We start from the raw sequence: 27,974 nt of genomic DNA on the forward strand, positions 1-27,974 counted from the left end.
ATACCGCAAAATCCCCATTCCCTCCCTACCCCAGTAACCTGCTTTCCAGATCCGTTCTCCTGTGCAGGGCAACCAAAGACGACCCAGCCAATCAGCTGCAACTTGGGAGGCAGAGAAGAGATGGGGGGGCGGGGCCAGTCAGAGGTGGGATTTGCCAGTTCTCTGAACTACTCAAAATGTCCGCTGCCGGTTCTCCAGAACTGGTCAGAACCGGCTGAATACCCACTTCTGATGTCTTGCCTTCTAAAGTTATCTCGTCATCTGTAAATATGGAAATTTGAGGGCTTTATTCCTGAATAAATTGTGAAGAATATCAGAATTTCCTTCTTTACATCTTTTTTTTTGTTTCTTTCTGTTTTTCTTTAACTCTTTCCTCTTTTCTTGCACTTTTTGCTTTTTCTTTGAGGTTTTTTCTTCTTCTTTACGTCACTTTTGCTTGTATTAGTTTCTACCTCCTTGTTTAAAAGTTTTAATAAAAACGACGTATCATCAAAACAGACTCGTGGTCGAAAATCTTCAGCCAAAGTCAGTAAGATAAAGAAAGAACTTATCTTGGGAAATTCTTTATGCTCCTCTTAAGTGACAGACTTCACCTCCAAATCAGGGGATATTTGCAGTACCTGGATAATCAGAGACGGATATGGAGGCTTAGTTTAAACGGTTCCTCCTTTTTAAAGCTTACTCTAGCCCTTTGGCCTTCCTCCTCCACATTGCCTCTTAATCTGACCATGTAGCATTGATATTCCAGCTGGCATGTGGTGTGTGTGTGTGTGTGTGTGTGTGTGTGTGTGTGTGTGTGTGTGCATTAACCCTATGCATCTACTGCTATACAACTGAACTTTTCAACAACCATTCTCCCTTCAGTCACAATCATCCAGAGAAGAAACAAGAGTTCTTCTCTATTTATGCCATTTTTTTTTTAAACAGGAAAAAAAAAATTCGTACATATCAGGTTATTCAAGAGAAAGATTCACGGAACTGGTTTGGGGTCTCTCCTAGCCCCCTGTCCTGTCCTTTTTGCCAAATCACATCCATTCGTTACAGTATTCCCCTATAGACTGGAACTAATTTACAACACTCCCTGCAGGAAAACCTGTACTTGCTAAGAGCTTCAAATCACACGGCAAGGGTTTTAAAATAATTATTAAGACTGAAACTGACTGCTCTGGGGAAGCCGAGATTCATTGGATCCGTGGTTTCAGGTTTAGAATGGAGTGGCACTTGGCCAATTGTAGCTTATTGAATAGGTCATGGTTAAAGACAGCAAGAGTGGGTGGGACCCCAAAACTATATCACCCCAACAGATAGCTGGCTTAACTAGAGTTGGCTGCCTCAGCAGCATCTAACCACACTCCAAACTAAATAAAATAAAATAAAAAATAGATACTTGGTTGACATATAGGGCGCCAGCAACAACCTGTATTAACCATCAGAGCCAGTCAATGATAAGTATGAACATCTTAATTTTGATCACATGATCCTGGGAATGCTATACAGGTAATAAATATGAAAAATGGCCATAAGTCACTTTTTTCAGTGCTGGTTGTAATTTTGAACAGTCACTAAATGACCTTTGTAAATCGAAGACTACTTGTATTATGTGTGAGAGAAAGAGGGTGAAGACAGCCCCTCCCTAATAGTTCCCAGAGTATTGTAGATGCAGATAGTAGAGTCCTCAGCCTGGCAAGTTTTTGTATATAGGCGTAAAGCAATAAAGGTCTCAGCTTGGAAGAATCACCAAGTGTTATTCTTAGTTTTGAGCCTGGCATTAAACTTGTCAATCAGTGATCTATGATCATTCTGTTTCTCTGTTTAGATCTGTATCTTCTATATATATAAAAGTTAAATAGCACTCAGGTATCATCACAAAATCTCCAGAACCGTAAAGCTTACAAACTTGAAAATAGGGCCCGTATGTTCCTCTTGGCTTCTAGGTGCTAAGAAAGGATTTTTCGAAATGACCATCAGAGTATTAGTATTTCGTATATTATTATTATTAACACACTCTGATGCTAAGGAGTTTTACTCCTCCTCCCCACCTGAAAAGAAATCTATTCCAAATGCAAAACACAAGCAGAGGAGGTGAGTTTCAGTTTCACAGCAGCCACCAGCTTTAGTACAGAACAGTTGAGCTAAGCCACGCCCAGGTTCCTTGCTATTTCCTTCTTGCTCACCCAGAAAATACTGTTTCAGTTTCCAAACAGCCCTCAACTGTCTCACACACTGACAGGATGCTAGCCAGATGAATACCAATGGATGCTGGTAGGCAGAGGCAGAATTCCCGCCCCCCCCCCCTTATTTTCCTCCTGAAAAAATAAGCCTGATCACATAGTTTTGTAGTGAAGCACGGGTATCGAGCTAGTAAGGAAATAGAGCTGAAATGATGACTCAGTGATGTTCTATCCTATTTCTTCAGCTCTTCCAATGGTGCCCTCCTCACTAAAGTGACTAATCCTAGACCTGATCCTAACTCAATTTTCCTCACTGAGCCTGCAATACCTGAGTGAACCTTCAGGAATAATATGTCTATATGTCCATTAGATTTCTGTATTTCCATAAAACCATATTCAGCCACCAGAAGGCAGTATGTCCTATAAAAGCAGTACTTTCCTTTGTGCCTGTAATCCTCATGTGAGCCACCAGAGGGCAATATGTACCAAGGATTCAATATATTGTATATTTTTAAAATGTGGAGCTTGCAATACCCATGTGATTCACTAGTGGTAGTTATGTGCTATACCTTCCATGCATTGTTCCTTTTGTCCTCTTGATTCTGCAGTATCCCAGTTACTACTACTACCTGGGAAAAACGGGGTGGGGGTGGGGGTGTAGTCAATATATAGGGCATACTGCCCCCTTATGGCTGAGTTTGATAGCACAACCTCAATAGCTAATTATATAAAAAAATAACAAATAGTAAAATACAATAACATTCCAATGATGTGAGGAGGCATGATCCCATGTCACATCACCTACAGATTATCAAAATATTTTACCATAACATCTCTCCCCAATCAAAAAGTTTTATAAATCAGACATTCCAACTACGTTCATAGGTAATCATAGACTTAAAATGAATATAAATGAAAGCAAACATAACAAATATGAAAATATTCAGATGGATTTCCATGAGATTCAAAGATGGTTCTAGATAGTCTTTAAGATTCTTTCAAGGGATACTGTAGATGAAAAAACAAACCACGATTAAACCTTCAAATGTAGAAATTTTGATTCTAAATTCCAGATCTTGGCAATTAAAATAGAAAAGTATCAACATTTCTGTGCTGCTTTCAAGCTTCATGATCAGAATTAAGACCGAGATCATATAAGTAAGGGGTTTAAGTTTGAAACACACATTGCACACATTAATTTAGTGGATTATTAAAACAATTTTACTTTTAAATTGACAAAAGTGGAAGACAAAGCAAGCTGAAAGTGAAATGGGAACAGCTAAGAAGCATGGATTTTAATTTGTAGGATGGTTTTCTTAAGAAATAGAAATGGACAAGGGTATCTTGAAGGTTGTTTGAGTGAAATTTACTGGTCCTCAGAACAAGGTGTTCTACTCCCCTCTACTGGTTTCATTGAAGAAGAAAAAAATCAAATTTATCAAGAGGAAAATGATTCTGAATCTCTTTTTTAAGATCACAGTCAAATGCAATAAGAAACAGAATACACAAAGAAAATACGAAAACAGGAATTATGCAAAAACACTTCTATATTTACAATAGGAACAAAAAAAGATTTAAATCTCTATTCAATGCTAAACGTATTGGGTAAATACAGGCCAGTTGTTATGAAAATAACTTGAAAACACTGGAAGGATAAAACATAATGAAATACATGTTGTAGTGATGTTCTCCTTTTGAAAATTGGCAAACTGTTCAACTTTTTTCTTAAATCTAATTTGTAGTTATATCCATGTGTACATCATCTTATTTAGTAGATTATGTAACTTAACTGCAGTCTCAAGTCATTTTTTTAAAAAAAATATATATTTAAAAATGTAACACCTAATAAAGTCACACTAAACAAGTGCTTTAAACATAAATATTCTTCCATTCTTGCGTATAAACTGGTAACTGAAGACCTGTAGTTATCTGACTCTCCTTCACATCTAACAAAGCCTCACAAAATAAAAAAGTTTCAAAGAGTTTTGCATGATATTAGGATCATTTTTAATTCAAGGAACTTTGCTTGGAATTTGGATCATTTTTAATTCTTTTGTGAAAAAAAACAAATGAAAATAGAATTGTGCATCTGGACTTATGAAACTATAACTTCCCACTACACACTGCTAAGAAATCAGAAATAAGTCTGTGCAGATTTATGCAGTCATAGAACAAATGGAAGAACACATTCAGAGGGACATATGTTTATTCTCGAAGAGATAAAATGACACTGTGTCTAACCATTAGATAAAGAAACAGTTTGGGGAACAGAAAAACACTGCCTTCGCTTCCTCCATGCCATTCTGCTATGAAAATACAAGGAATGGTAGACTTCAAGATTGCTTGTAAAAATTGCTTGTTTTCCTTTATAGCACTTAAGACTTACATACTGCTTTACAGTGTTTTTCAGCGCTAAGTGGTTTAGAGTCAGCATTTTACCTCCCAACAATCTGGGTCCTCATTTTACCAACCTCAGAAGGATGGAAGGCTGAGTGAACCTTGAGCAGGTCAGTGTTGAACTGCCGACAGTCGGCAGAATTAGCCTGCAATACTGCATTCTAACCACTGCACCACCACAGCTTTATCTGTCACTTGCTTCTTTTTCTTCAAGATATGCGGGCCACCTGTTTGTGGGCCTTCCCAGATGTTCAGAATATTTTGTTGTATTAAAAGAAAAAAAATCAATTCAACAGCTTTTACTTGCTCAGGTTTTTCTTGTGCTGATTCATGTTGAATTACAACCGGCCTATGTTAAACATCCCTCCAATTTCATAAAGCTTCTCTCAGTCATTTTTACCTGGGCCCAAACTGAAGTTAAAACTCTTAGTTGTAAAAGGTCAACTGCAGCTTCACCTGAGAAATGCAAAGTGAAAGTGGTACGCTGGAGTCGTTAAATATAATTTCAACCCACAGAAAGGTATCTAACCTTCCCTGAGCGAGAAAAGCTGAAACCCTCTAAATACCAATGTGCAGGATATTTATATTTTAAAAGAAGAATAACAATAGCACTTGGACTTATATACCACTTCACAGTGCTTTACAGCCATCTCCAAGCAGTTTACAGAGTCAGTATATTGTCCCCAACAATCTGACTCCTCCTTTTACCAACCTCGGAAGGATGGAAGGCTGAATCAATCTTGAGCCAGTCAGAATCGAATTGCTGAAATGCTGGCAGTCGGCAAAGTTAGCCTGCAGTACTGCATTCTGACCACTGTGCCACCAATTCTCTTTCATTCCTTTTAGTTTCAGGACGTGGTAATTAGCCAACCTGATCTGGGCTTCCAAGTTAATTAGGCTTAAAGGTTAAGGCACCAGGCTAGAAAGCAAGAGACCGTGAGTTCAAGTCCCGCCTTAGCCGTGAAAGCCAGATCCTCTCTTTCAGCCCAATTCATCTCATAGGGTTGTTGTTGCAGGGAAAAATAGCAGGAGGAAGGTGGGTTGGATATGTTCACCGCCTTGAGTTATTTGTCAAAATAGTAAAGACAGGATAAAAATAAATAAATTTTGAGAGATCACCAGGAAAACCTACGTCTTTAGGCTAGATTGGGAAACTGGAAAAACATCCCAGAAGGATGTGAGAACAAACTTCTCCTCAACTGTGAAGAAAAGTAAGTAATAATATCTATTCAGTCAGTGACCAGCAACACGAAAATGGCATAGACTCAAAAAAGTCATCAGGAATAAGAGTTTGAGTTGAAGATACTTTTATCTTACCATTTGTTTTAAGCATAGATACAAAGACAGAATTGAAACATACTTCATGATTACTTCAGATGCACGCTCATGTTTGTTCATTTTCCTTTTCTGATATAATTCAGTCGACCACCCCACTCGCAGCAGAAAGCAATCACATCCAATCACACCACAGTCTTAAAATGACATTTCAAACTTGATGCTTTGGTTTGTCTCCTTTACAGTATCAAGGTATCCCTCTCTATGGGAGTGTCATGTATATTTTTAAGGAAATCTAGGCAAAGGCGTTGAAAAATATTTTTTATTCCTTTGGTACTGAACGGTTGATATCAATATAAGTTTCAGGTTATAAGGACAGCATAAATATTCCTTGAATTTTAGGTGTCATGACAAGTAAGCTGGGTTTGGAAAGATTCTCCAGTGATGTAATACTGGTGGACACACACACATATATTTTATCCTATTGATAATTAACGTGACACCCTGTCAATCACAAACACCATTTTAGGGATTTAATTGCAAACATTATCCATAATTTAAAACTTGTTATATAACTTAAAATTATACAAGCTGTTCTTTCTGTTTGATTACTTGCGGTGACATCCGATAAAACAGACATTTTAATCATTGAAAAAGAGATTTGCAAAAATATAACCTTCAATGTACAATACAGACTTAGAAAATGCACTTATGGCAAAATACTACTGAGTTAGATGAATTTGGAAAGCACAGCAAAGGTGGGGAAAAAGAGAGAGAGAGACGGGTGTTCACACCTCAACAGAAATCCTGGTTAGGCCACAAAATATGTACAGAGAATGCAGCTGGAAGCATATGTACAACGCTGCAGATCTGGCTCCCCTTCACACTTGATCACGAAGACGTGCCAGTCTTTGTGAGAGCTCGTCCTTCAGAACAGAGAGAGTTATGAATATGTGATCAAGAGACAAAACACGTTAAAAGAGTAACAAATTGAAGGGGTGGCGATCATATACAAGCAAACTCTGCAAGTCAAGAAAAGCCTGTGCCAGATAAGTGGGTTTATTACTTTTTTTTAAAAAAAAAGGGCTTTGGACATTTTCCAAGAACTATATAGAAGCTCAAAGTGAGCGGCCTCTGGACCTTAATAAATTAAGCAGACAAACAAGGCCATACAGAATAAATGATGCAAGGACAGGAAATCGTTTAAGACGTTAAAAAGTTGCAGGTTATTTTATTTTAAGTAATCTAGCCCCAAATGATAAGAGAAAGCCATACTGGACATTAGCAAGATATATTTAAGCATTTAAATATTAACAGTATCCCAGCCAATCTTCTATGGTAGTGTTCCCCAACTACAGCAACTTTAAACATTTGAGGACTTCAACTCCCAGAATCCCCCAGACTATAGTATAAGGCAGGGGTCTTCAAACCTGACAGATTTAAGACTTGTGGACTTCAACTCCCAGAATTCCTCCTCCAGTCATGTTAGCTCAGGAATTCTGCGAGTTGAAGTCCACAAGTCTTAAACTTGCCAAGTTTGAAGACCCTTGGTATAAGGGGAGAAAAGAACAAGCCAGGACAGGCAATATTTACCTGTTCTGTTGAAGCAACACTTGTGCCAACAGAGCCTGTCTGTCCCTGAGGTAGTTCCATATTCAGATCAAGCCTAAAATTCAAAGGGAGAAAAATACAACCAAGCAAATTAAACATTGGCATGCAGATATGGCATTCCATATTCCAGCAAGAAACCCCAAACCATCTCACTTAATTTAAAAATATACCCGAATCAAAAGTTACACATTGCACCGCACAAGCCAAAATCAACCCACATAATGGTTCAATTATGCAAACCTCTACACCTGCATTACAACAGGGTTTGAGATAAGCATAGTTTGGGGTGGGGGGTGGGGGTAGAATCCCTTCTTGCTGCTTCTATTGTCAAATGTGGACCTTGGGTACTGATCCCAATCTTGTTAACTTATGATCAGAAAAAGGTCAATATTAGCTCTGAGAGCATTAGAATTCTTCCGCTTTAGGAAATATTAACAGTAGGTTATGACTTAGTTCAGTTTCCTCAAAATGCTACTTTCCAGATGTGTTGAACATCAGCACCTTTAATTCTCCAGCCAGCAAAAGTTGGCCCATGGATGGAACCAGATTAGAGGCAACAAGTTAGATCATGCTATGCCTGTCCATTTTCTCAATACTGGGGGACTCTACTGAGCTGGAGAAAACCAGGAATTCCTTCCCGCAAACATGTTTTTTTTTCATGCACCGCATTGATTCCAACTTTTGGTTATTCACACTCACCCAGCTTCATCAGCCATTTCTTGAAGGAGCATATCTACTTGGTTCTGAAAAGGCAAACGTCATAAAAGATTGAATTACACTTAAGAGGGCAGCAACACAACAGAGATAATTATTGGGGATTTTGTACTGAAAGAGTTGTTGGCCATGAAAGGGAATTTGTAGTTGTGTGGGATGCACTGCGGTCGTTACACTCTTTTTTTTTTAATGGATGGTTTTAGGATTATAGTACTTTTATTGATTCTTGGGTTGCTCCTTCAGTGCCCGTAAGAACGTTCTCAAAGCTTCACAGCAGACAATGAAATGTGAAAAATTGTCTTTCTTGCTTCCATTTTTCAATCCTAATTAACACTATTAAGATAAAGAAATGGATTGCAACATTTTTCTCAAAACAACGCTATAGGGCACTGCAAACCAGAACAACTAGACATAAGGACAGTTTTTTTCCTGAATGCCATCACTCTGCTAAACAAATAATTTCCTCAACACTTTCCAACTATTTACAAAGTCTGCACTACTATTACTATTAATCTTCTCATCACTCCTTATCACCCATCCCCTCCCACTTGTGACTATATGACTGTAACTTTGTTGCTTGTATCCTTATAATTTATATTGTTTCCTAGTATGATTGATTGCTTATTGTACCCTATGGCTATCATTAAGTGTTGTACCTGATGATTCTTGACTCCTGATGAATGTATCTTTTTCTTTTATGCACACTGAGAACATTTGCACCAAGACAAATTCCTTGTGTGTCCAATCACACTTGCCCAATAAAGAATTCAATTCTGATCTGTTCTGTTCTGTTCTATTCTATTCCTATTCTATTCTTCATTCCTTATTCTATTCTATTCTATTCTATTCTATTCTATTCTATTCTATTCTATTCTATTCTATTCTATTCTATTCTATTCTATTCCTATTCTATTCTGCAGACTTCAAAAAAACACTCAACGTATCACTTACATAGATTGTACACTGCCCATCAGTATTTTTGTAAGAAACCGGCTTTACATGTTTTTTTTAATTAAAATATGAGTCTCTCAACCGAAAACATTATAAAACTTATTGGTTCTCAAACAAAAAGGAGACCCACCATGAAGGAGCAAACCTATTTCACCAGGGCCAAGATACTGTAGTCACTAAAATATATATAGTAGACCAGTGTTTTCAATCTCAAGAACTTTAAGATTCTTCTTCTTCTTGTGCTATATCCGTCATGGGACGTTGGCGATCATGTTAGCAAACTTTAAGATGGGTAGACTTCAACACCCAGAATTCCTCAGCCAGGTAGCCAATGGAACAATCAAAAAAGTCAATCAACCAATGGAGCTGCTTGCCTTCAGATGCTGTGGGAGCTTCATCACCGGAGGCTTTCAAGAAGAGACTGGACTGCCATTTGTCAGAAATGGTGTAGGGTCTCCTGCTTAGGTGGGGGGTTGGGCTAGATGACCTACAAGGTCCCTTCCAACTCTGTTAAATCTGTTAAAGTTCTTGAGGTTGAGAATCACCGATAGAGACTACTGCAAGAGGAGGCAGACATCTCTGCTTTAATGGGCACCTACTTGTGGTGTTGTCAGCGTGGTAGTACTGCTCATGGTATCTTCCATCTGTGCTGTCTGAACATCTAAGGTTTCAAACTGCTGTTCAAATTTATCCATCAGGGCAGAAATCTGTAGGTGAACAAATGGTTTAAGTAGAAGACATCAAAAGAGTAGCAGCAAATATTAAAAAATAAATGGCAAAATGTATCCTTTTTACCTTTTCTAAGTTCATACTTTTCAACGTAGCATCCATTGATTTAACTACTCCAGCCATGGATTTTGTTACCTAGAAAAGAAAGTGTATGATAATCATATCAAGAGTGTTTTCCCACCCACCATTCACCCCACAATTTCCTTAGCTCCTATTTTGTGACACTGCACGTGATAAAAGTAGATAGAGAATGCATTTTACAATGACTAGGACCATGATTTATCACTGGTATGTTCACTGAGCTTATGAATCTGAGACAAATTCCTTGTGTATCCAATCACACTTGGCTAATAAAGAATTCTATTCATATTCCCATTCCAATTCTCATTCCTTTCCAAGGTAGAGATCGTGTATTGTCCTGATGCAGATTTTGGAGTGTTATTATTACATCTGTAGAACTGCTGGTGTGGTATTTAAGGTGGAAAAAAATATCTACCATGAACAGCTACCTTGTAAATTATTTTTCAAGGCATACTGGGAAAAGTTATTTTTAGACTGTATTTTGTAAGGCGAATAAGTGAAATTTTGTGAGTGTTTTTTTCTGCCTCCATGCTACTTACACAATCTGGCACAGAGAAGGGTTAGTTTAATATCACATTTTACTATAGTATCTTTTATTTAGATTAGTATTAGTATGCTGCACGAATACAGGCATAGTTGCTGGTACATCATAGTTTATTGTTAATTTAAATAAGTGTAGCCAACCAAAGATTTTTCTTCAATCACGAGCAGGATACTCAATGCTAATATTGTCTCAACAGGAGAGAATATTTGTAGCTCAAGGTTGAAATATTAGATCCTTGGTGCTCTCTGAGCTTGGTGGTTTTTCTTACAAGACATTTCATAATCCATCATCAGTATATCGATAACGTTACCTAGTTTGGTAATGAAATGTCTGCAAGAAATTCACCAAGCTCAGAGAGCACTAAGGACTTCAATAATACCGTCTCTCTGATTAGGATCTAATGTCCTGCACACATTTAGAGACTGGAGCTCATTGATGAGGCTGCAGTCTGGCTTATTCAATAAACAATAATTAAGCCAACAGTGGCTCAACATAGTGTGTGAGCATAGTCCCAGATTCTTCAATATTTCATGTGGAGAACTTTCTCATTGCTATCTGGAATTGCCAAGGATTTATGGCAGTAAATCTTAGGCATTATCATGGTATTCCCCAAATAATGTCAAGTACAGACCAAGGTGGGTTTTTTTTGCTGCATATGTTCCTTGATAAAAGAGGAGAGCCTGTGTGTTCTAGTGGTTAAGGCACCAGGATATAACATAAGAAACTGTGAGTTCTAGTCCCACCTTAGGCATGGGGACTTCGGGCCAATCGCCAGGAGATTGTGAGTTCTAATCCCACTTTAGGCATGAATGCCAACTGGGAGACTTTGGGCCAGTTCCTCTCTCTCTCAGCTTAACTCACCTCACAGTTGATAATGTGGGGGAAAATAGGAGGAGGAAGGATTATTAGGCGTGTTTACCATCATGCGTTATTATTATTATTATTAAGGCAGGGGTGAACAATAAACGATATATTTATTTGCCTACTTACTTTGCCCATTGTGACGGCCGTCTGCACTCTTGCTGCCACAGCATCTACCCGGGCGCTCATGCGCAGGAAGTTGATCGCTTGGTTCTTCTGTCGGATGGCATTTTCCGCATGGATTCTTGCCACTTCTGTGTTACCCTTCTGAATGGCCTTCGAAATAGAGCAAAGGAACACAATTATTTCACTCTCTTATGGAAAGAACAGAACAAATGTTAGCGTTTGATAATCCCGTTCCTAGGCGCACAGAGACTTTACGGTAGATGATTATTGTCCCTGGTGTCTATTTAGAATAGAATAGAATAGAATAGAATAGAATAGAATAGAATAACAGAGTTGGAAGGGACTTTGGAGGTCTTCTAGTCCAACCCCCTGCTTAGGCAGGAAACCCTACACCACTTCAGACAAATGGTTATCCAATCTCTTCTTAAAAACTTCCAGTGTTGGAGCATTGACAACTTCTGGAGGCAAGGAGTTCCACTGGTTAATTGTCCTCACTGTCAGGAAATTTCTCCTTAGTTCTAAGTTGCTTCTCTCCTTGATTAGTTTCCACCCATTGCTTCTTGTCCTGCCTCCAGGTGCTTTGGAGAATAGCTTGACTCCCTCTTCTTTATGGTAGCCCCTGAGATATTGGAACACTGCTATCATGTCACCCCTAGTTTTATTTTTTCATCAGACTAAACATATCCAGTTCCTTCAACTGTTCATCGTATGTTTTAGTCTCTTGTCTTGGTTGCTATTCTCTGCAGTCTTTCTAGAGTCTGGACATCTTTTCTACATCGTGGTGACCAAAACTATCTAGATGCTTTTGTTCTCTCAAATACACTAGCAGCAGATCAGCACTTTGAATGACTGGCCCCAAGAAAAGCAGCTCTTTAAAAATATTTGCAAATGATGGCAGATACATAGCAAGAAGCCAATTACGACAACCAGCCAACGTGGTTATCAGTCAATATTCAATATACATTTTCGGAGGCATTCTAAATGAGTGGATATTGCCATCTTGTGTTAATCAGTTTATCTGCTGTATTATTTTATAACTGATGGTTTGAATGTTTTTATATTGTAAGCTGCCTAGAGTTGTTGGGTATGAGATGGACAGCAAATAAATTTAATAAAAAATAAAATAAATATTGAGAGGATTGAGCTGATATTGTCACGGGTATCCAGAATCTGAGAAATGTTAGAAGACTGCTGACTAGATTATTCTCAAATGAACTGCATTATGCCTTAATGAAAACATGAATACTGTCAAGTCCAAGCCAGAACTAAGGGTTAAAGAAACAATTTGTACATATTTGGGAGGCAGAAATTCTGTACGTTAGTCTGTGAAAACAAATTACTTTTACTCTTTGATGTGAGTATACCTAGACAGAAATAATAATCATAAATAATTGCAATTTTATGTATAATTTTAATGTCACTGTAATAATTTCTCATGTACTATAGAGAAAATATCTATATTAATTACTTACCTTCTTAATTTTGACTTTTTCAACCTTTTCTTCTTTATCACACTTTTTTGCATTTCTGTTCAGCTCCTTGGCAGCAAATTTCAAATTGAAAAGATGCTCTAGATTTCAAGTTAAGAATGTACTGAAATAAGAACATGTCATGCACCTAGCAACCTGAAAAGGAGCTTTCTGAAATTGAAATATTTTAAATTTAAAAATTTAATATTAAGAGGAAGAGAATATTTAGATATAAAGTCTCTCTGAATATAGACATTGTCACGTTTATTCCATGCCAACCAAGATGTTTTGCTTTATGCAATTGTCTGGGTTTAAAATTCTTGCTTGATTTTGATAACCCATCAGGAATCCATGGAAGAAACAAATAATCCCTTTTCTAGCTTAAACATTATATCAATCAATAAAAAAAAAAAAACAATTCTAGTTATTATAAAGCAGGCTATAAAATGAAAATACTCCCTAGTTTTCTTTAAATATAGGTCAATTAATCCCATTAATACATACCTCCATTAGGAGGCTATTTTAATTCCAACTTATGATTAGATATTACTGGCAGACAGAAATAAAAATGTAGTATTTTCTCAAAGCATAACAATAATTGGAATTCCCTTTACTGAAGCCATTATCCATACATTCCATATAATCAAGAAAGCACATCCTCATCAGATTTTCAAAGCTCAATTTACCAAGAACAGAATTCTTTTCTACTATTGGAATAATTAAACTGAAACGATTCTCTACCGATAGGAACTATTGCCTATAAACAGAAAGCTCGTGTTTTTTTCAGTCACCAAACAAAAGATCAAAATAACCAGTTGAAACTCTTTTAACAAAAATCATAAAACTCAACATTCATAATGGTGGGGATATCAGATTTGGGCTGCAAACATTCATACAACCACTAGGTGACAGAAATTAGGTACACTCTATGTTAACTTGTTGCTGTTTACCACCTATTAATTATCTGATTTCCACAGCATATTATCTGGTAGCTGTCTTTAAAGATGGTTAGGATGACATATCCTTGTGTCCTGACCTAAAGCAAATATGATTTAAAAATAGAGACTAAACGACTAGGATTCACATTTCTGTACCAATAGCAACTACTGTACAGCAGGGGTCTTCAAAATTGACAGCTTTAAGACTTGTGCATTTCAATTCCCAGAATTCCTCCTCCAATCATCTTAGCTCAGGAATTCTGTGAGTTGGTCCACACGTCTTAAACTTGCCAAGTTTGAAGACCTTTGGTATACAGAAAGCTTGTGTTTTTTTCAGCCACCAAACCAAAGATCAAGATAAACAGTTCAAACTCTTTTAAAAAGATCACAAAACTCAACATTCATAATGGTAGGGATATCAGATCTGAGCTGCAAACATTCATACAACCACTAAGGTGATAAAAACAGTACAGGCTATTTTCATTTCTTGTTGTTGTTTACTACCTATCAATTATCTGATTTCCACAGCACACATCTGGTATCTGTCATTTAAAATGGTTAGGATATGCCCTGACTAGAGCAAACATGATAAAAGAGAGATTAAATGACTAGGATTCACATTTCTTACAGCTGTCATAAAGTGATTTATCTAAGTCAGCTGTCAAGATGTGGAAACAGAGCTTATGGTCCATGCACTTTATAACCAACCAGAAGAACAGAAGTAGGATTTAGAATGGAGACAGCAGATAAAACAAAATTTATATTTTTGTTCTCAACTTTCTTAAATATACAACTTTAGCTAAAAAAACAAAACAAAACCCAAAACCCAGAAAAACTGAATCAGCTGACAGAAACCAGAAACATCCAAGCATGACACTGCAGTGTGTCATGTCAGACAGAAACACACACACACACACACACATAAAAGCCTAACCAGCTGGTCAGGAAGCGCAGCCAGAAGCTGCAAAACGAACACATTTAGCGCTTCATCAAAGAAACTTAGGGCGGGCATATGTTCTCGTCAATCACAGCCATACTAAATCTGTAAACCACAACTCTGAAACTGCAAAATGGATATGGGGAGGGGAGGTCTTTCCATTCTGACAGATTTATATGGATACATACACCCTTTCTTGAACTAGTCCATATTCTCCGGCACACAATAACAGAAAATGAGCAGATGCCTAGAAGCTTTAACTTATTTAGTTCTTGGTATACTTGGTTTATAGTATAATTAGCATACTTTATACCTGGTTATTTCTGCTATGTACAGCGTGAGGATGGGGGCCTGGCATGCTATCGTCCATGGAGTTGCAAAGACTCAGGCATGATTTAGCAATTGAACAACAACAACAACCTCTCCTTACGCTTGCCTCACACAGTTTTCTCCAGAAATTCCCAATCTGTACTTTGGGGCTCTCCTAGCCAGGCTATATTGCTATATATATTTTAATCGCTTTTATTGTTTATGCATTACATAAGCGCCCGAGTCTCCCACAGAGGGAAGCTCCAACCAATTTAAATAATGCAATTAATGTCCATTATCCAGATAAGTCCTAGACTTACCACAGTTCATATAGTGCCCATTCAAAGTTACATCACTGAAAAAAAATGACTTATGACCGTTTTTCACACTTACTGTTGTAGCATCCCCATGATAACGGGATTTACATTTGGATGCTTGACAACTGATTCACATTTTACGACACTTGCAGTGTCCAGGAATCATATTCTGACCTTCTGACAAGCAAAGTCAATGGGGAAATCAGATTGACTTAACAACCGTTATGAATTTAATAACTGTACAGATTCACTTTTAACAAATGTGGCATGGCAAGGAGTAAAATGGGGCAAAACTCACTTAACCAATTTCTCACTCAAGAACAACATTAATTTTAGGCTCAATTGTGGTTGTTAAATCAAGGACTACCTACCTCTATGCTAATGTCAGAACAACCACCTCTTCTTACACTTGACCCCCACACAGAATTCTCTAGAAAATCCCAATCAGTGAGGCTCTCCTCTATCTATGTTGATATATATTTTTAATCACTTTTATTATTTCTGTATTAGGAAAGCCCAGGTCTCCCAGAGAGGGAAGCTCTAACCGATTTCAATCAATAATGCAAAATCACACCCATTATCTAGATCAGAGGTCTCCAAACTTGGCAACTTTAAGACCTGTGGACTTCAACACCCAGAATTCTCCAGCTGTCAACTCCATAAAATATTTCTATGGTTGTTTTAGAGTTGCCAACAGAAAGGGGGGATGGGGGGGAAGGCGTTTGAAAGAGCAGTGCGGCAGCTTGGAAATGTAAAGTGCATTTCTTACATAGTTTTTCAGAGATAGTAACTAGGTGACCGAAGTTTCTGCCCGGCAACATTCTAACTGGAGAACATGATTGATGACTCTTGACTATGGATGTGTCCCATTGGAGAATATGAATTACGATACACCCAGGGGGTGGGGAAGATCAGGGTCAAGGATGACAATGAATGATGCTTCTCAAGAGTTGGCTACACCCAGGCAGTGCCGGACATGTTAACTCCCAATAAATCCTTTTGAGGTTTTGGAAGTTTGGCTTGACACTCATGATTTAGATGGGGGGCAACTGGGGGAATCCTGACATTAGCCAGCATAGCTGACTGGAGAATCCTGGGAGTTGAAGTCCACAAGTCTTAAAGTTGCCAAGTTTGAAGACCATTGTCTTAAAGTTGCCAAGCTTCAGAAGCACTGGTCCAACCCTTCAGGAGAGAAAAAATGGGGAGACCCCAACACTTTTGGGGATCCTGAGAATATTCTTGGAAAGAGGTGGAGATTTTGGGGTGGAAAGGGAAAGAGAAACAAAGATTCCACCATGGAAGGAAGGGAGGAAAACGCCCTCGCCCCACTCCATGGGCTACTCCCGCTGTCACTCCAATCCAGAAACGCCAATAAAGAAAGCGTTCAGCGCTGAAGCTCCTCCCACACGTATCACCACCCTCTCAAGGGCGCCTCCTGCTGTAAGGGTCCCCCCCACTAGCCACGCCCACCCGCTCCATCAATCTCGCCAGGAGGCGGGATTTTCTCGCCCTCCACCACCAATCGAAGCCCGGCCGTATTTTTCCCGACGGGCGTCACCCAGGATACTCTCCATGTTGGACATGGCGGCGGCTCAGGTGCGGGCCTGGCTCGAACGACGGGCGGAAAACAGAGCGAGGCGGCTCGGTTTCGGCGACCTGTTTGGGCTCCTAGTCTTTCCCTCTCAGCGGCGGGCTTCCTGCTTCCGTCTCCGCCCGGCGAGCTTCACTCCCCGCCTCTTCCGTCAACATCACGTCACGTGGAGCTCGACGAGCAGGAAAAGAGGAGCGGTGGTTGAGAGGACCGGCCGGAGCGCATGCGCACAACGGGAGCGCCGTCTTTGGAAAGCGGCGCGAGGCTCCTCCTCCTCCTCCTCTCAGCCAATCGCTTGGCGTCACCGGGAAAGGAGGCGGTTGCCCCCTGTCGGGAAGAAGCGGCAACTGCAGGGCTAGGACGCTTCACCACCGGGTATATTAACGTTGACAGGCGAGAGTTCCCATCATCCCCTGCCAAGTAGGCTCAAGATGGGAGATGCAGGAAACTGGCGTTTCCAGATTTACGGGAATTCACCCTTCTAACGTTCCTGATTAATAGCCATTTGATTCATCAGAAAAATCAAGGGTCTTCAAACTTGGCAAATTTAAGACTTGTGGACTTCAACTCCCAGAATTCCTGAGCTAACATGACTGGAGGAGGAATTCTGGGAGTTGAAGTCCACACATCTTAAAGCTGTCAAGTTTGAAGACCCCTGAGATAAAGGAATGTTCTGCACAACACTGGATCTTAGCACGATCTCCCACGTGTCCTTCCCCAGTGGGGATTTGGGGAGTTACAATCTGTATCCAACCATTTGGAGAAAAAGCAAGGGAAAGAAAATTAATTAGCCTACCTCATCACTGCTCCCAGACAGATCTGCAGAGTTCTTGGAATAGATCGTACACCTGTGTCTCTCAACCAGAAGCCTCTAAGCTTGGCAACTTTAAGACTTGTGAGCTTCAATTCCCAGAATTCTGTCCAACCACCTATTGGCGTTTCTGGATTGGAGTGACAGCAGGAGGAGCCCATGGGCTGGGGCGAGGGAGTTTTCCTCCCTTCCTTCCATGGTGGAATCTTATTTCTCTCTCCCTTTCCACCCCAAATCTCCACCTCTTTCCAAAAATATTCTCAGGATCCCCCAAAGTGTTGGGTCTCCCTATTTTTTCTCTACTGAAGGATTGAACCAGTGTTTCCGAAGGTTGCCAACTGAAACTTTAAGACAGGTGGACTTCAACTCCCAGGATTCCCTGAGTTTCAAAAACACATGGACTACAACTACCATAATGCCCAGCCAACCTAGGGCAGCTGTGGATGACCCCTGGGGCTGCTCAAGATTTCTCACGCTGTCATTGGAGAGAACAAAACCTCTCTACTGATGCCTTTCAAAGCTTTTTGGGGTTATTCTAATAGTTGTGTATTGGGGTCTCCAAACTTGTCAACTTTTAAGACATGTGAACTTCAACTCCCAGCTATGCTGGCTGGAGAATTTTGGGAGTTGAAGTCCACAAGTCTTAAAATTTGTCAAGTTTGGAGACCTCTGCGCAGCTTTAAACTGAGTGGGCTTCAACACCCAGGATCATCCAGAACGCTGGGAGTTGAAGCCCACGTATCTTAAAAGCTGCTGAGATTGAGAAAGCGCTGATACGCACCTTGCAACAGTAGATGCGTGACTTTTCGCTCGACTGAACAAAAATTAGGTTCCCCTATTTGTTTATTTATGGAGATTACTTCCACGTAACTCATGCAAAACGAATTGTCTTTTTTCCCCCAAAGAAGTAAGAGCATCTGGTTTAAAAGGGATATGATTTTTTTTTCTTGCATACCATGCTTTATTTGGGGTGGGGGGCGGGGTAAGACGCTTTGGTTGCCCCGATTTTTATTTTCATTTTTTGTAAATCAAGAAATCGATAGCAACCAGTGTGCCCATCTATGTGTACCAATCGAGCAACTTGTCCCAATGAATGAATGAATGAATGGAGGTCGACTCCGCCTCTTTTCTTTGGAGTGACCTGAATGGCTAACCCGCCTCCAGCTTATTTGCATGCCTCTCGGTGATAGGTTGGATAGGCTAGCGTGTCGGCGCGCAGATTTAAATTTGAACTATCCAGGAAGTTGTGTTTTGTTCGCGTTCAGGCCAAATTATGGCGGAGCTCGCAGATTTGAACCCGAAGCAAATGGAAGAGTACCGCAGGTATTTTCGGAGGGGCGCTTGGATGGGGAAGGGGCTCCGCCTGATTTGCTCCTGGAAAGCCGTTTCTTTGTGGATGGGCTTGGCAGGATTGAGGGGGGTGGATTCCAGATCCCTGCATTTATCTTCCTTTTTTTCCTGCCTTCCCGCCCCCCCAAAGATGTGGGTTTTTTTTTTTCCAAAAGCGATTTAGACTTTCTTATTATTATTTTTCTCGGTTGCAAACGAAAAGCACCTTCGGGACAATCACAATCTGGATGATTGAGAACCTCCATAAATACTACGGGGGTCCTTCATCAATGGGAGGTGGCTCAGGCTTAGACAAAGCCAGGGGCCAGCAGAATAATAATTTGGGGAAAAGAACGAGGGTATCGGCGCTGCCTCCGCTGCTGGCCTTTACGTAAGGACGATCCTTGACTCCAGTTGATGAGAAAGGTATACTTCGCTAAAGGTTAAGCAGAATACAGGAAAGCAAAGCCAGAACTGGAGTTTGCAGGTCAAAATTCCAAGTTTTTCCTTGCTTTAAGGCTTCCTCGTTGTTATCCCCCCACCCCTTTGTGCAATTGGTTTTGAATATATACATACATACATACATACATACATACATATAATGGATGCTCTGATTTTAGGCTGGCATGCAGCTACATTCTTCCTTTTGTACCTTGGGATGCCAGCTCTACTCTGCACTCACTCTCTTAGCTTTCATTTTCTCCCCATCTCTTAGCTTTCGTTTCCTCTTCCTCCCAGGAACTTCACCTATTTTTCTCAGAACAACTGTGAGAAAGTCATCCATTCGGTTTTCATGTCTAAGGTAGTCTCCTGTTTTCTAGGCCAGTGTGTTAACCACTAACTGCCTTACAGTGAAAGTTAAAACCCACCCCTCTCGATTATCTATTAATTGCAATATTTTCCTTGATTCTCCTTTCTCATTTTATATGCTAACCATCTACCTGGTTTATTTGCATCTTCAAAATAGTTCTGCTTCGCACCTCTGATTTTCTGTGTTAATTCTTCTTTTTCCATGAATCCCATTTTATGTTTAAATGTATCCATTTTTAACTTAATGTCCTTTTTCTGTGGCATTTTCTGTAACTCTTTTTTCAAGTCCCTTATACTCATCCTCTACTGTCTTAGAGGCTAGTCTTTTCATAATATTTCTTTTCCTTGTGTAGTTTATTATCAAGCCTCCGGCATATGCCTTCATTGTATCCCATATATTCTGCATTGATGTGTCTTCTTTTTTATTTTCTTTGAAGAAAAAAGCCAGTCCTTTCTCCGTTCTCTGTAAAGACTTTTTATTTTAATATAGTGTTATTTAACGTCCATCTAGATCATCTTCTTTGTCCTTTCCATTTAATTGTCATTGGATTATGATCTGCCCAGGTACTTGTTTCAATATCTATTTCTTGAAGATTAGCGATCAATTCTGTTGACATCCATATCATATCTGCACCAGGCACTGAGTTGTGCAAAAAAACACAACAAGATAGCAGGTTTTGGATCACTGGTAGAAGCAAATGGCAAAGGCAATTCTAATTGTCACAGAACAAGGGTCGCCAACTTTTTGGACCTCAGGGACCACCAAACTCATAATTTCAAATCCCGTGGACCAGAAACCCTGGGAAAATCTCCAAAAAAGTCTGCAGAAAAATTCCCTACCCCGTTTTCCTACCAATTTATCATTCTTTATTTGGGATTGCAGGATATACCATCTCCAGCTCTGTTCTCGGGAGGGGGGGGGGGGAGAGGGGGGGAGGAAGAAAGAGAGAAAGAGAGAGAGACTTTTGGCTTCATGCAAAGAAAGCAGCAGAAGTCTTTCTCTCCCCCAAACTGCCAGAAATGAGTCTTTGTGAGACTTGTCATGCCGGCGCAGCCTCTTGGAGCAGAATGCCTTGCAGGGTCTCAAAGACTCATTTCTTGTGGAGTTTGGGGGAGAAAAGGAAAGAAACAGCACAGTGAACAGGCGAGGCACATGGGGCAAGGTCCCCCCATCCGCCCTTTCCCCCCTCCCCTCACTACCTCATGTTGTTTGTAATGCAAGCGACGCAAGCCTTGTCTTCCCATGGGCCACGTGGGCGGCGTAGCCTTGTGTTCCTGCGCAGCCTGGATTAATTGCTTTGGGGGTGACATTTCTTTGCGGACCACCAACATTTTCTCACGGACCACCAGTGGTCCCCGGCCCATTGGTTGGCAACCACTGTTATAGAAGCAAAGCAATTCTTACAGAAGCGAAATAGCAAGTTAAACTAATTCTACTGATTCTATTGTTATTTCCCACTAATTCTACCTGCGCTGCTATTATTATGTCCCTTCATGACGACAGAACTGTCTCTTGATCTTACAGATGCGTGTCCCAAGCCAAGCAGGAAGCCAGAAATGGGAACCTGGAAGCATCTCTCCAATTGTTCCAACAGGCTCTTAAAATCCATTTCAGCGAAAAGCTGACCGCAAACATTAAAAAGTTGGAGGAAGCCCTCGCTTCTCTGGCTGTGGAGGAGGAGGAGGAGGACAACAACTTTGTGGATGTGTGTCAGAGCGGACTCATGCTGTATGGAGAAATGCACGATAAGCTTTATGACTATCAGAGAGAAGGGGTTGCTTTTCTGTACAAGTTATATCGAGACAGAAGGAAGGGCGGCATCCTGGCAGATGACATGGGACTCGGGAAGACCATTCAGATCATCGCGTTCCTCTCTGGGATGTTTGATGCAGAACGCATCCGTTCCGTGTTGCTGATTCTCCCAGCCACCCTTCTTAACAACTGGGTGAAAGAGTTTGCCAAGTGGACCCCAGGCCTGCGAGTGAAAGTTTTCCATGGGACCAACAAAGCTGAACGTAACAGGTATCTGGAGCGTATCCAGAGTAGAAAGGGCATCTTGCTCACAACCTACCAGATGGTCCTCAACAACTGGCAGCAGCTTTCTAGCTTTGGTGGGAAAGAGTTTGTTTGGGACTATATCATTCTGGATGAAGCCCATAAAATCAAAACTCCGTCTGCCAAAACAACAAAATCTGTGCATGCCATTCCTTCCAAAAACCGCATCCTTCTCACAGGAACTCCGGTCCAAAACAACCTCAAAGAACTTTGGGCTCTTTTCGATTTTGCTTGTCAAGGGTCACTGTTGGGTACCGTCAAAACCTTTCGGATGGAATATGAGAACCCTATCACAAGAGCTAGGGCGAAAGACGCCACTCCTGGAGAGAAAGCTCTGGGGCTTAAAATCTCAGAAAACCTGATGTCCATCATAAAGCCATATTTTCTGAGACGGACTAAAGATGAACTCCAGAAGAAGAAGAAGAAGCTTGATCTTCCAAACCATCTCCCTGAAAACCAAAGTAAAGATGTTGCTCCTGTCATGCCTTCCCTTCCTCGAAAGAACGAGTTCATTGTATGGGTGTTCTTAGCACCTGTACAAGAGGAAATATATAGAAATTTTATATCCTTGGATCATATCAAGGACCTGTTGTTGTCCACAAGGTCCCCACTGGCTGAACTGAATATCCTGAAGAAACTCTGTGATCACCCAAGGCTCCTGTCAAACCGAGCATGTAGACAACTAGGGCTGGAAGCATCCAATTACAGCGAAGAAGAAGTTGGTGAAGATGAACCTAGTGAGCTCCCAGACATGAAGAGGAGTATTGAGCATGTTTCTGATGAGATGCTGATTCAGGAGTCTGGAAAGTTGAGCGTCCTTGTGGCACTGCTGGAAAGATTGCAATATGAGGGACATAGAACTCTGGTATTCTCCCTATCGCGAAAAATGTTGGACATTATAGAGCGGGTCTTAACTCACAGGGGCTTTAAGCTCATGCGCATTGATGGGACAGTGACCCAGCTGGCAGAAAGAGAGAAGAGAATTGGCATGTTTCAGAAAGGTGCAGACTACTCTGTCTTTTTGCTTACTACTCAAGTTGGTGGGATTGGTTTAACCTTAACAGCTGCTAGCCGGGTGGTGATTTTTGATCCTAGCTGGAATCCAGCGACAGATGCCCAAGCTGTGGACCGAGCTTACAGGATTGGCCAAAAAGAGAATGTCATAATCTACCGGCTGATTACCTGTGGGACAGTTGAAGAGAAGATCTATAGAAGACAAGTCTTCAAGGATTCCTTAATACGTCAAAGCACGGGTGATAAGAAAAATCCCTATCGCTACTTCACTATGCAAGAGCTAAAAGAATTGTTCATATTGGAAGACACGCGAAGCTCGGCCACACAGCTACAATTGCAGTCCTTACATGCCACCCAAAGAAAAACAGACACAGAGTTGGATGAACACATTGCATACCTCCACACGCTGGATATATTTGGCATTTCTGACCATGATTTGATGTACACACGGGAGACAGCACATAATGACGAAGCCGAAAATGAAGAAGCCCACAGGTACATTGAACACAGAGTCCAAAAAGCCCAAGAGTTGGTACAACTAGAATCTCAGTTGAATGACCAGCATATGAGGAATATTGGAAACATGACTGAAGGAGCATGGCTGAGAGATATAGACTCATCCAGCCAGCCAAAAACAAAACCATCTAAGTCTTCACCAGGTGACACTCTTGGGCCATTCACATCCGAAAGGACAATCCCAACAGTTGTGGAATTGCCCGCTCCATCCACAAAGAAATCGCCAACTCCTCCTCCAAGTCCTGTGGTTACCCCACCTGTATTTATTAGTCCTGTCGTCACTAATGAAGTTATTGATCTGGTAAGCGATGATGACAATGATGGTGTTAGTGATATGGTCAATTTGAGCTCTAAAATGACCAGTCTGGTTGTTGAAGACATGAATGATGAGCAAATGCTTCAGATTATGTCTAATACAGAAGATGCTTTGCCTTCTGAGGAGAAAGAACACCAATTTCCCAGCTTCCAAGGGTGTGACCTAAATCCCGGGACAACACTTGTATCCCCCTTTCAGACTCATTCAGTATCTATCAAGAAGGTCTACAGTCCTGAACCCAGAGCAATCTCCGAACTGCCTGCCAAGGATACGGACAATGAGCAAATGCTTTCCCACACAACCAATATGGATGTTCTGCCTTTCAAAAACAAAGAATATCAACGAACCAGACTGCAAACGGATGACCAAAATGAGAGTCTGAATGTTGTATCTTCTCTTCCCCAAGCTACTTCACCATTGATCGAAGGCAGTGTCAACTCAGAATCCAAAATGATCTCTTGCAGTCCATCTCTAGAAGCAAGACGTGAGCTTAAAGATGTCCAGATAAAACTGTTGCAGGAATCAGTTGTGTATCCTTCTGATGATGGCATGCACCGAACCGAGACTGACATGTCACTTGATGTTCTTCATGGAGATCCCTGCGAAATTAATGAAGTAGATGCTGTGGCACCACATCAGGCCCTGGTTAGCAAAATGACAGAAAGCATCACGCTGCAGAACTCTGGCACGAGAGAAACAGAGCAGTTCATGTCTCCTGATATTTCCTCTCACTATCAGCAGATGAGAAATATAAACACGACAGAAGGTTCATGGCTGAGAGATACAGACTCATCCAGCCAGTCAAAAACAAAACCATCTAAGTCTTCACCAGGTGACACTCTTGGGCCATCCACGTCCGAAAGGACAATCCCAACAGTTGTGGAATCACCCGCTCCATCCACAAAGAAATCGCCAACTCCTCCTCCAAGTCCTGTGGTTACCCCACCTGTATTTATTAGTCCTGTCGTCACTAATGAAGCTATTGATCTGGTAAGCAATGATGACAATGATGGTGTTAGTGATATGGTCAGTTTGAGCTCTAAAATGACCAGTCTGGTTGTTGAAGACGTGAATGATGAGCAAATGCTTCAGATTATGTCTAATACGGAAGATGCTTTGCCTTCTGAGGAGAAAGAACACCAATTTCCTAGCTTCCAAGGGTGTGACCTAAATCCCGGGACAACACTTGTATCCCCTCTTCAGACTCATTCAGTATCTATCAAGAAGGTCTACAGTCCTGAACCCAGAGCAATCTCCGAACTGCCTGCCAAGGATACGGACAATGAGCAAATGCTTTCCCACACAACCAATATGGATGTTCTGCCTTTCAAAAACAAAGAATATCAACAAACCGGACTGCAAACGGATGACCAAAATGAGAGTCTAAATGTTGTATCTTCTCTTCCCCAAGCTACTTCATCATCGATTGAAGGCAATGTCAACTCAGAATCCAAAATGATCTCTTGCGATCCATCTCCAGAAGCAAGAAGTAAGCTTAAAGATGTCCAGATGAAACTGTTTCAGGAGTCAGTTTCATATCCTTCTAAGGATGGCATACACCAAACTGAGGCTGACATGTCTCGTGATGTTCTTCCAATCTCTCGTGGAAATGCCTGTGAAATTAATGAAGCAGATATTGCGGCACCTCATCAGGCCCTGGTTAGTAAAACAACAGAAAGCAGTGCACTGCAGATCCCTGGCACGAGAGAAACAGCGCAGTTCAAGTCTCCTGATATTCCCTCTCTCTATCAGGTCAATTTCAACCTTGCCTTTGAGGATTCTGAGCATGGTCCACTAACTATCTCAGAAAAGGACTTGTCGTTAGAGGAGACAGCAAATGAAGGTTTCCAGCTAAAATTGGATAGTTATTGTAGCTCTGCAACTGAATCAGCTGGGAAAGAACATGGGAATCACAGAAGCCTCCAGTCTAGCAATGATGTGGAGAGCTCTGTGGTCATGGACGATTCCAATGGTCCATGTGATAGTCGAGACAGTTTTGGGCTGGGGAAAAAGAAGCGTCCTGCCATGATTGTTTCAGATGAGGAAGAAGAAAATGATGAATTAATAGATGAACTGGATGAGGACAAGCCAGATGGAATTTGTATGTCTACACCAAAGACCGACAGGCCAATGGCTGCAATTTGTTTTTCTCCAAGGGTCAAATTGAGTGGAAGAAGATCGACGGCTTCTCGCCGATCCTTCTTTGATATGGTCTTGGAAGAAGTGGAGGATGCAGCCAGAGAAGCAGGAACTGCCAGCAATGTATCTAATGATAGGTCTGTTCAGCAGGAGTATGAAGAAGAGCCAACGCGAAATTACACTGAGCAAACGTCAGCGGAATTGGAAGAGGAGCCATCGGGAGAAACCCTGGATTCTGAGAGTGAATTTAGCCATTTTTATGATACAGACTCTTCAAGAGGAGAATCCTTCTCTGAAGTCGCAATATAGGGGGAATCTAATCCTTCCCTGACCCTTGGGTTACTGTGCTTGAGTTGAATCTTTGCTCTGAAGACTTGTTCCTACTGTTGGATTTTATTTTGGAGAGCCAGCCACTGAAAATTAAATATAGAGTATATTTGGGTCTGTCTTAGTTCTTTTAGTTCCTTATTATGCTTTGCTGCCTTTCATTTCAAAAGGAGTTCAATTTTTATCCATCACTTCCTCTTGGGTATGGCCAACGTGCTATATCTTAGAGACTTAATTCTCCTTGAGGTAGCTAATCTTTGATTGGGCTGTGTCACTTGAGACTTATTGCAGTGATGAGGCATGGGTCTCCAATCAAATAATCAATCAATCCCAGTGATGAAAGACTGACATACCAGAGAAGGCTTGAATAACATCTAGCAATGACAATTTCACACATAATGACTTTTAGCACATGGAAAATGCTTAGACCAGTGTTTTCCAAACTTGGCAACTTTAAGATGTGTGGATGTTAAGTCCCAGAATTCTTCACCCATCTTGACTGGGGAATTCTGGGGTTTGAAATCCACACAGTTTAAAGTTGCCAAGATTGAAAAACACTTGTTTAGACATTGCCAAAAAGCCTAAAATGTGGTTTTCTTTAATCAGATAATAGGAATAGCTTGAACAATTGAAAGTAATTTTCCTATTTTTAAATATCCCACTAGTGCTTTTTTTCACCTTTTTATACAATTACTAATTGTTGACTTAATAACTATAACTGAGCCCAAAATTTACTGGAGTAGCTCTAAGCAAGACAGCGTCGAGCCCGAAATTGACGTGTGTAGCCATTTTATTTAGCTCTATATTCCAATCATATATTTCTTTTCTTTCTCTTTGCTTGTTGTTAAGTGAGTTTTCCCCTATTTTACGAGCTTTCTTGGCACAGTTGTGTGCCAAGATGTGCTAAGCATGGTTAACTGAATCTGGCTTCTTTGTCAGAAGGTCACTGTCAACTTGTAAAACATTTCCATGCCTGTTTCCAAAAGAAAGAGTTAGGAGCATATGGCAAATGAATTCAGAAGCATATTCCAACCTTATCTCAAAAAGAGCTTTTGCCCACGAAGTTCCTTAGCTGGAGAACATGATTGATGACACCCAGGCCGGAGCGAGCATGCTTAATTGGAGAATCTGATTTATGACATGCGAGGAGGGGGGGAACGGGGTCATAGGTGACTGTAAATTACGTATGCCAGAGTTGGTTTCATACAGGTCATGCCAGTCTGTTGCTCCTAATAAATTCTTCGAAGTTTTTTTAACTTTGGCTCAAGGCTCATGATTTAATTAGGGCAATTATGGAATCCTGACATCCACAAAAGCTGATCACATGACCCTGAGACACTGCAACCGTCATAAAATACATGCCAGTTTCCCCCTGTCCAAATTTAGATCATATGACTGACCCTAGGGATGCTGCTTGGTTGTAACTGTGACAATGGTCATAAGTCACATTTTTCGGTAACTTTGGTCTCCAAACAAATTATTAAGTCGAGGCCCACCTGTAAACCTTTTCCCCCTTGATGAGCGACAGTTCATGCTACGTCAGAGGTGAAAAGTCAGGTATGTGACCTACTCTTATTCAGTGTGGTTTGTTTGGTTTCGCCCTGAAGATTGTTTCAGAGATTGTTGTGATTTGCA

At 40.7% G+C, this 27,974-nt stretch overlaps 2 protein-coding genes across 2 annotated transcripts; one reads left to right on the forward strand and one right to left on the reverse strand.

Moving 5' to 3' along the window:
- Positions 1 to 6,150: 6,150 nt before the first annotated feature.
- Positions 6,151 to 17,141, reverse strand: CHMP1B (charged multivesicular body protein 1B). The gene is made up of 8 exons (XM_026703048.2): positions 16,998 to 17,141; positions 12,933 to 13,030; positions 11,464 to 11,610; positions 9,915 to 9,983; positions 9,719 to 9,826; positions 8,154 to 8,197; positions 7,437 to 7,509; positions 6,151 to 6,769 (listed from the first exon to the last, which is right to left on the reverse strand). The coding sequence occupies exons 1-8, from the start codon at positions 17,011 to 17,013 to the stop codon at positions 6,725 to 6,727; spliced, it is 600 nt and encodes a 199-aa protein (XP_026558833.1). The 5' UTR covers positions 17,014 to 17,141; the 3' UTR covers positions 6,151 to 6,724.
- Positions 17,142 to 19,016: 1,875 nt separating this feature from the next.
- LOC113437868 (uncharacterized) lies at positions 19,017 to 27,593 on the forward strand. Its single transcript, XM_026703055.2, has 2 exons — positions 19,017 to 19,155; positions 21,497 to 27,593. The coding sequence occupies exons 1-2, from the start codon at positions 19,106 to 19,108 to the stop codon at positions 26,319 to 26,321; spliced, it is 4,875 nt and encodes a 1,624-aa protein (XP_026558840.1). The 5' UTR covers positions 19,017 to 19,105; the 3' UTR covers positions 26,322 to 27,593.
- Positions 27,594 to 27,974: the final 381 nt, after the last annotated feature.

Source organism: Pseudonaja textilis, chromosome 12 (assembly GCF_049901715.1).
Source record: "Pseudonaja textilis isolate UNSWEBS1 chromosome 12, rPseTex1.2, whole genome shotgun sequence".
NCBI lineage: Eukaryota > Metazoa > Chordata > Lepidosauria > Squamata > Elapidae > Pseudonaja > Pseudonaja textilis.

Bases quoted from the DNA above. Each gene is read 5' to 3' on its own strand.
- CHMP1B (XM_026703048.2), bottom strand. The intron at 11,611-12,932 runs GTAAGTAATTAA...TCTATTTCGAAG, and splicing joins AAAAAGTCAAAATTAAGAAG to GCCATTCAGAAGGGTAACAC. The intron at 7,510-8,153 runs GTGAGTGTGAAT...TTTGAATTTTAG, and splicing joins GAAATGGCTGATGAAGCTGG to GCTTGATCTGAATATGGAAC.
- LOC113437868 (XM_026703055.2), top strand. From the start codon at position 19,106: ATGGCGGAGCTCGCAGATTTGAACCCGAAGCAAATGGAAGAGTACCGC. The intron at 19,156-21,496 runs GTATTTTCGGAG...TTGATCTTACAG, and splicing joins CAAATGGAAGAGTACCGCAG to ATGCGTGTCCCAAGCCAAGC.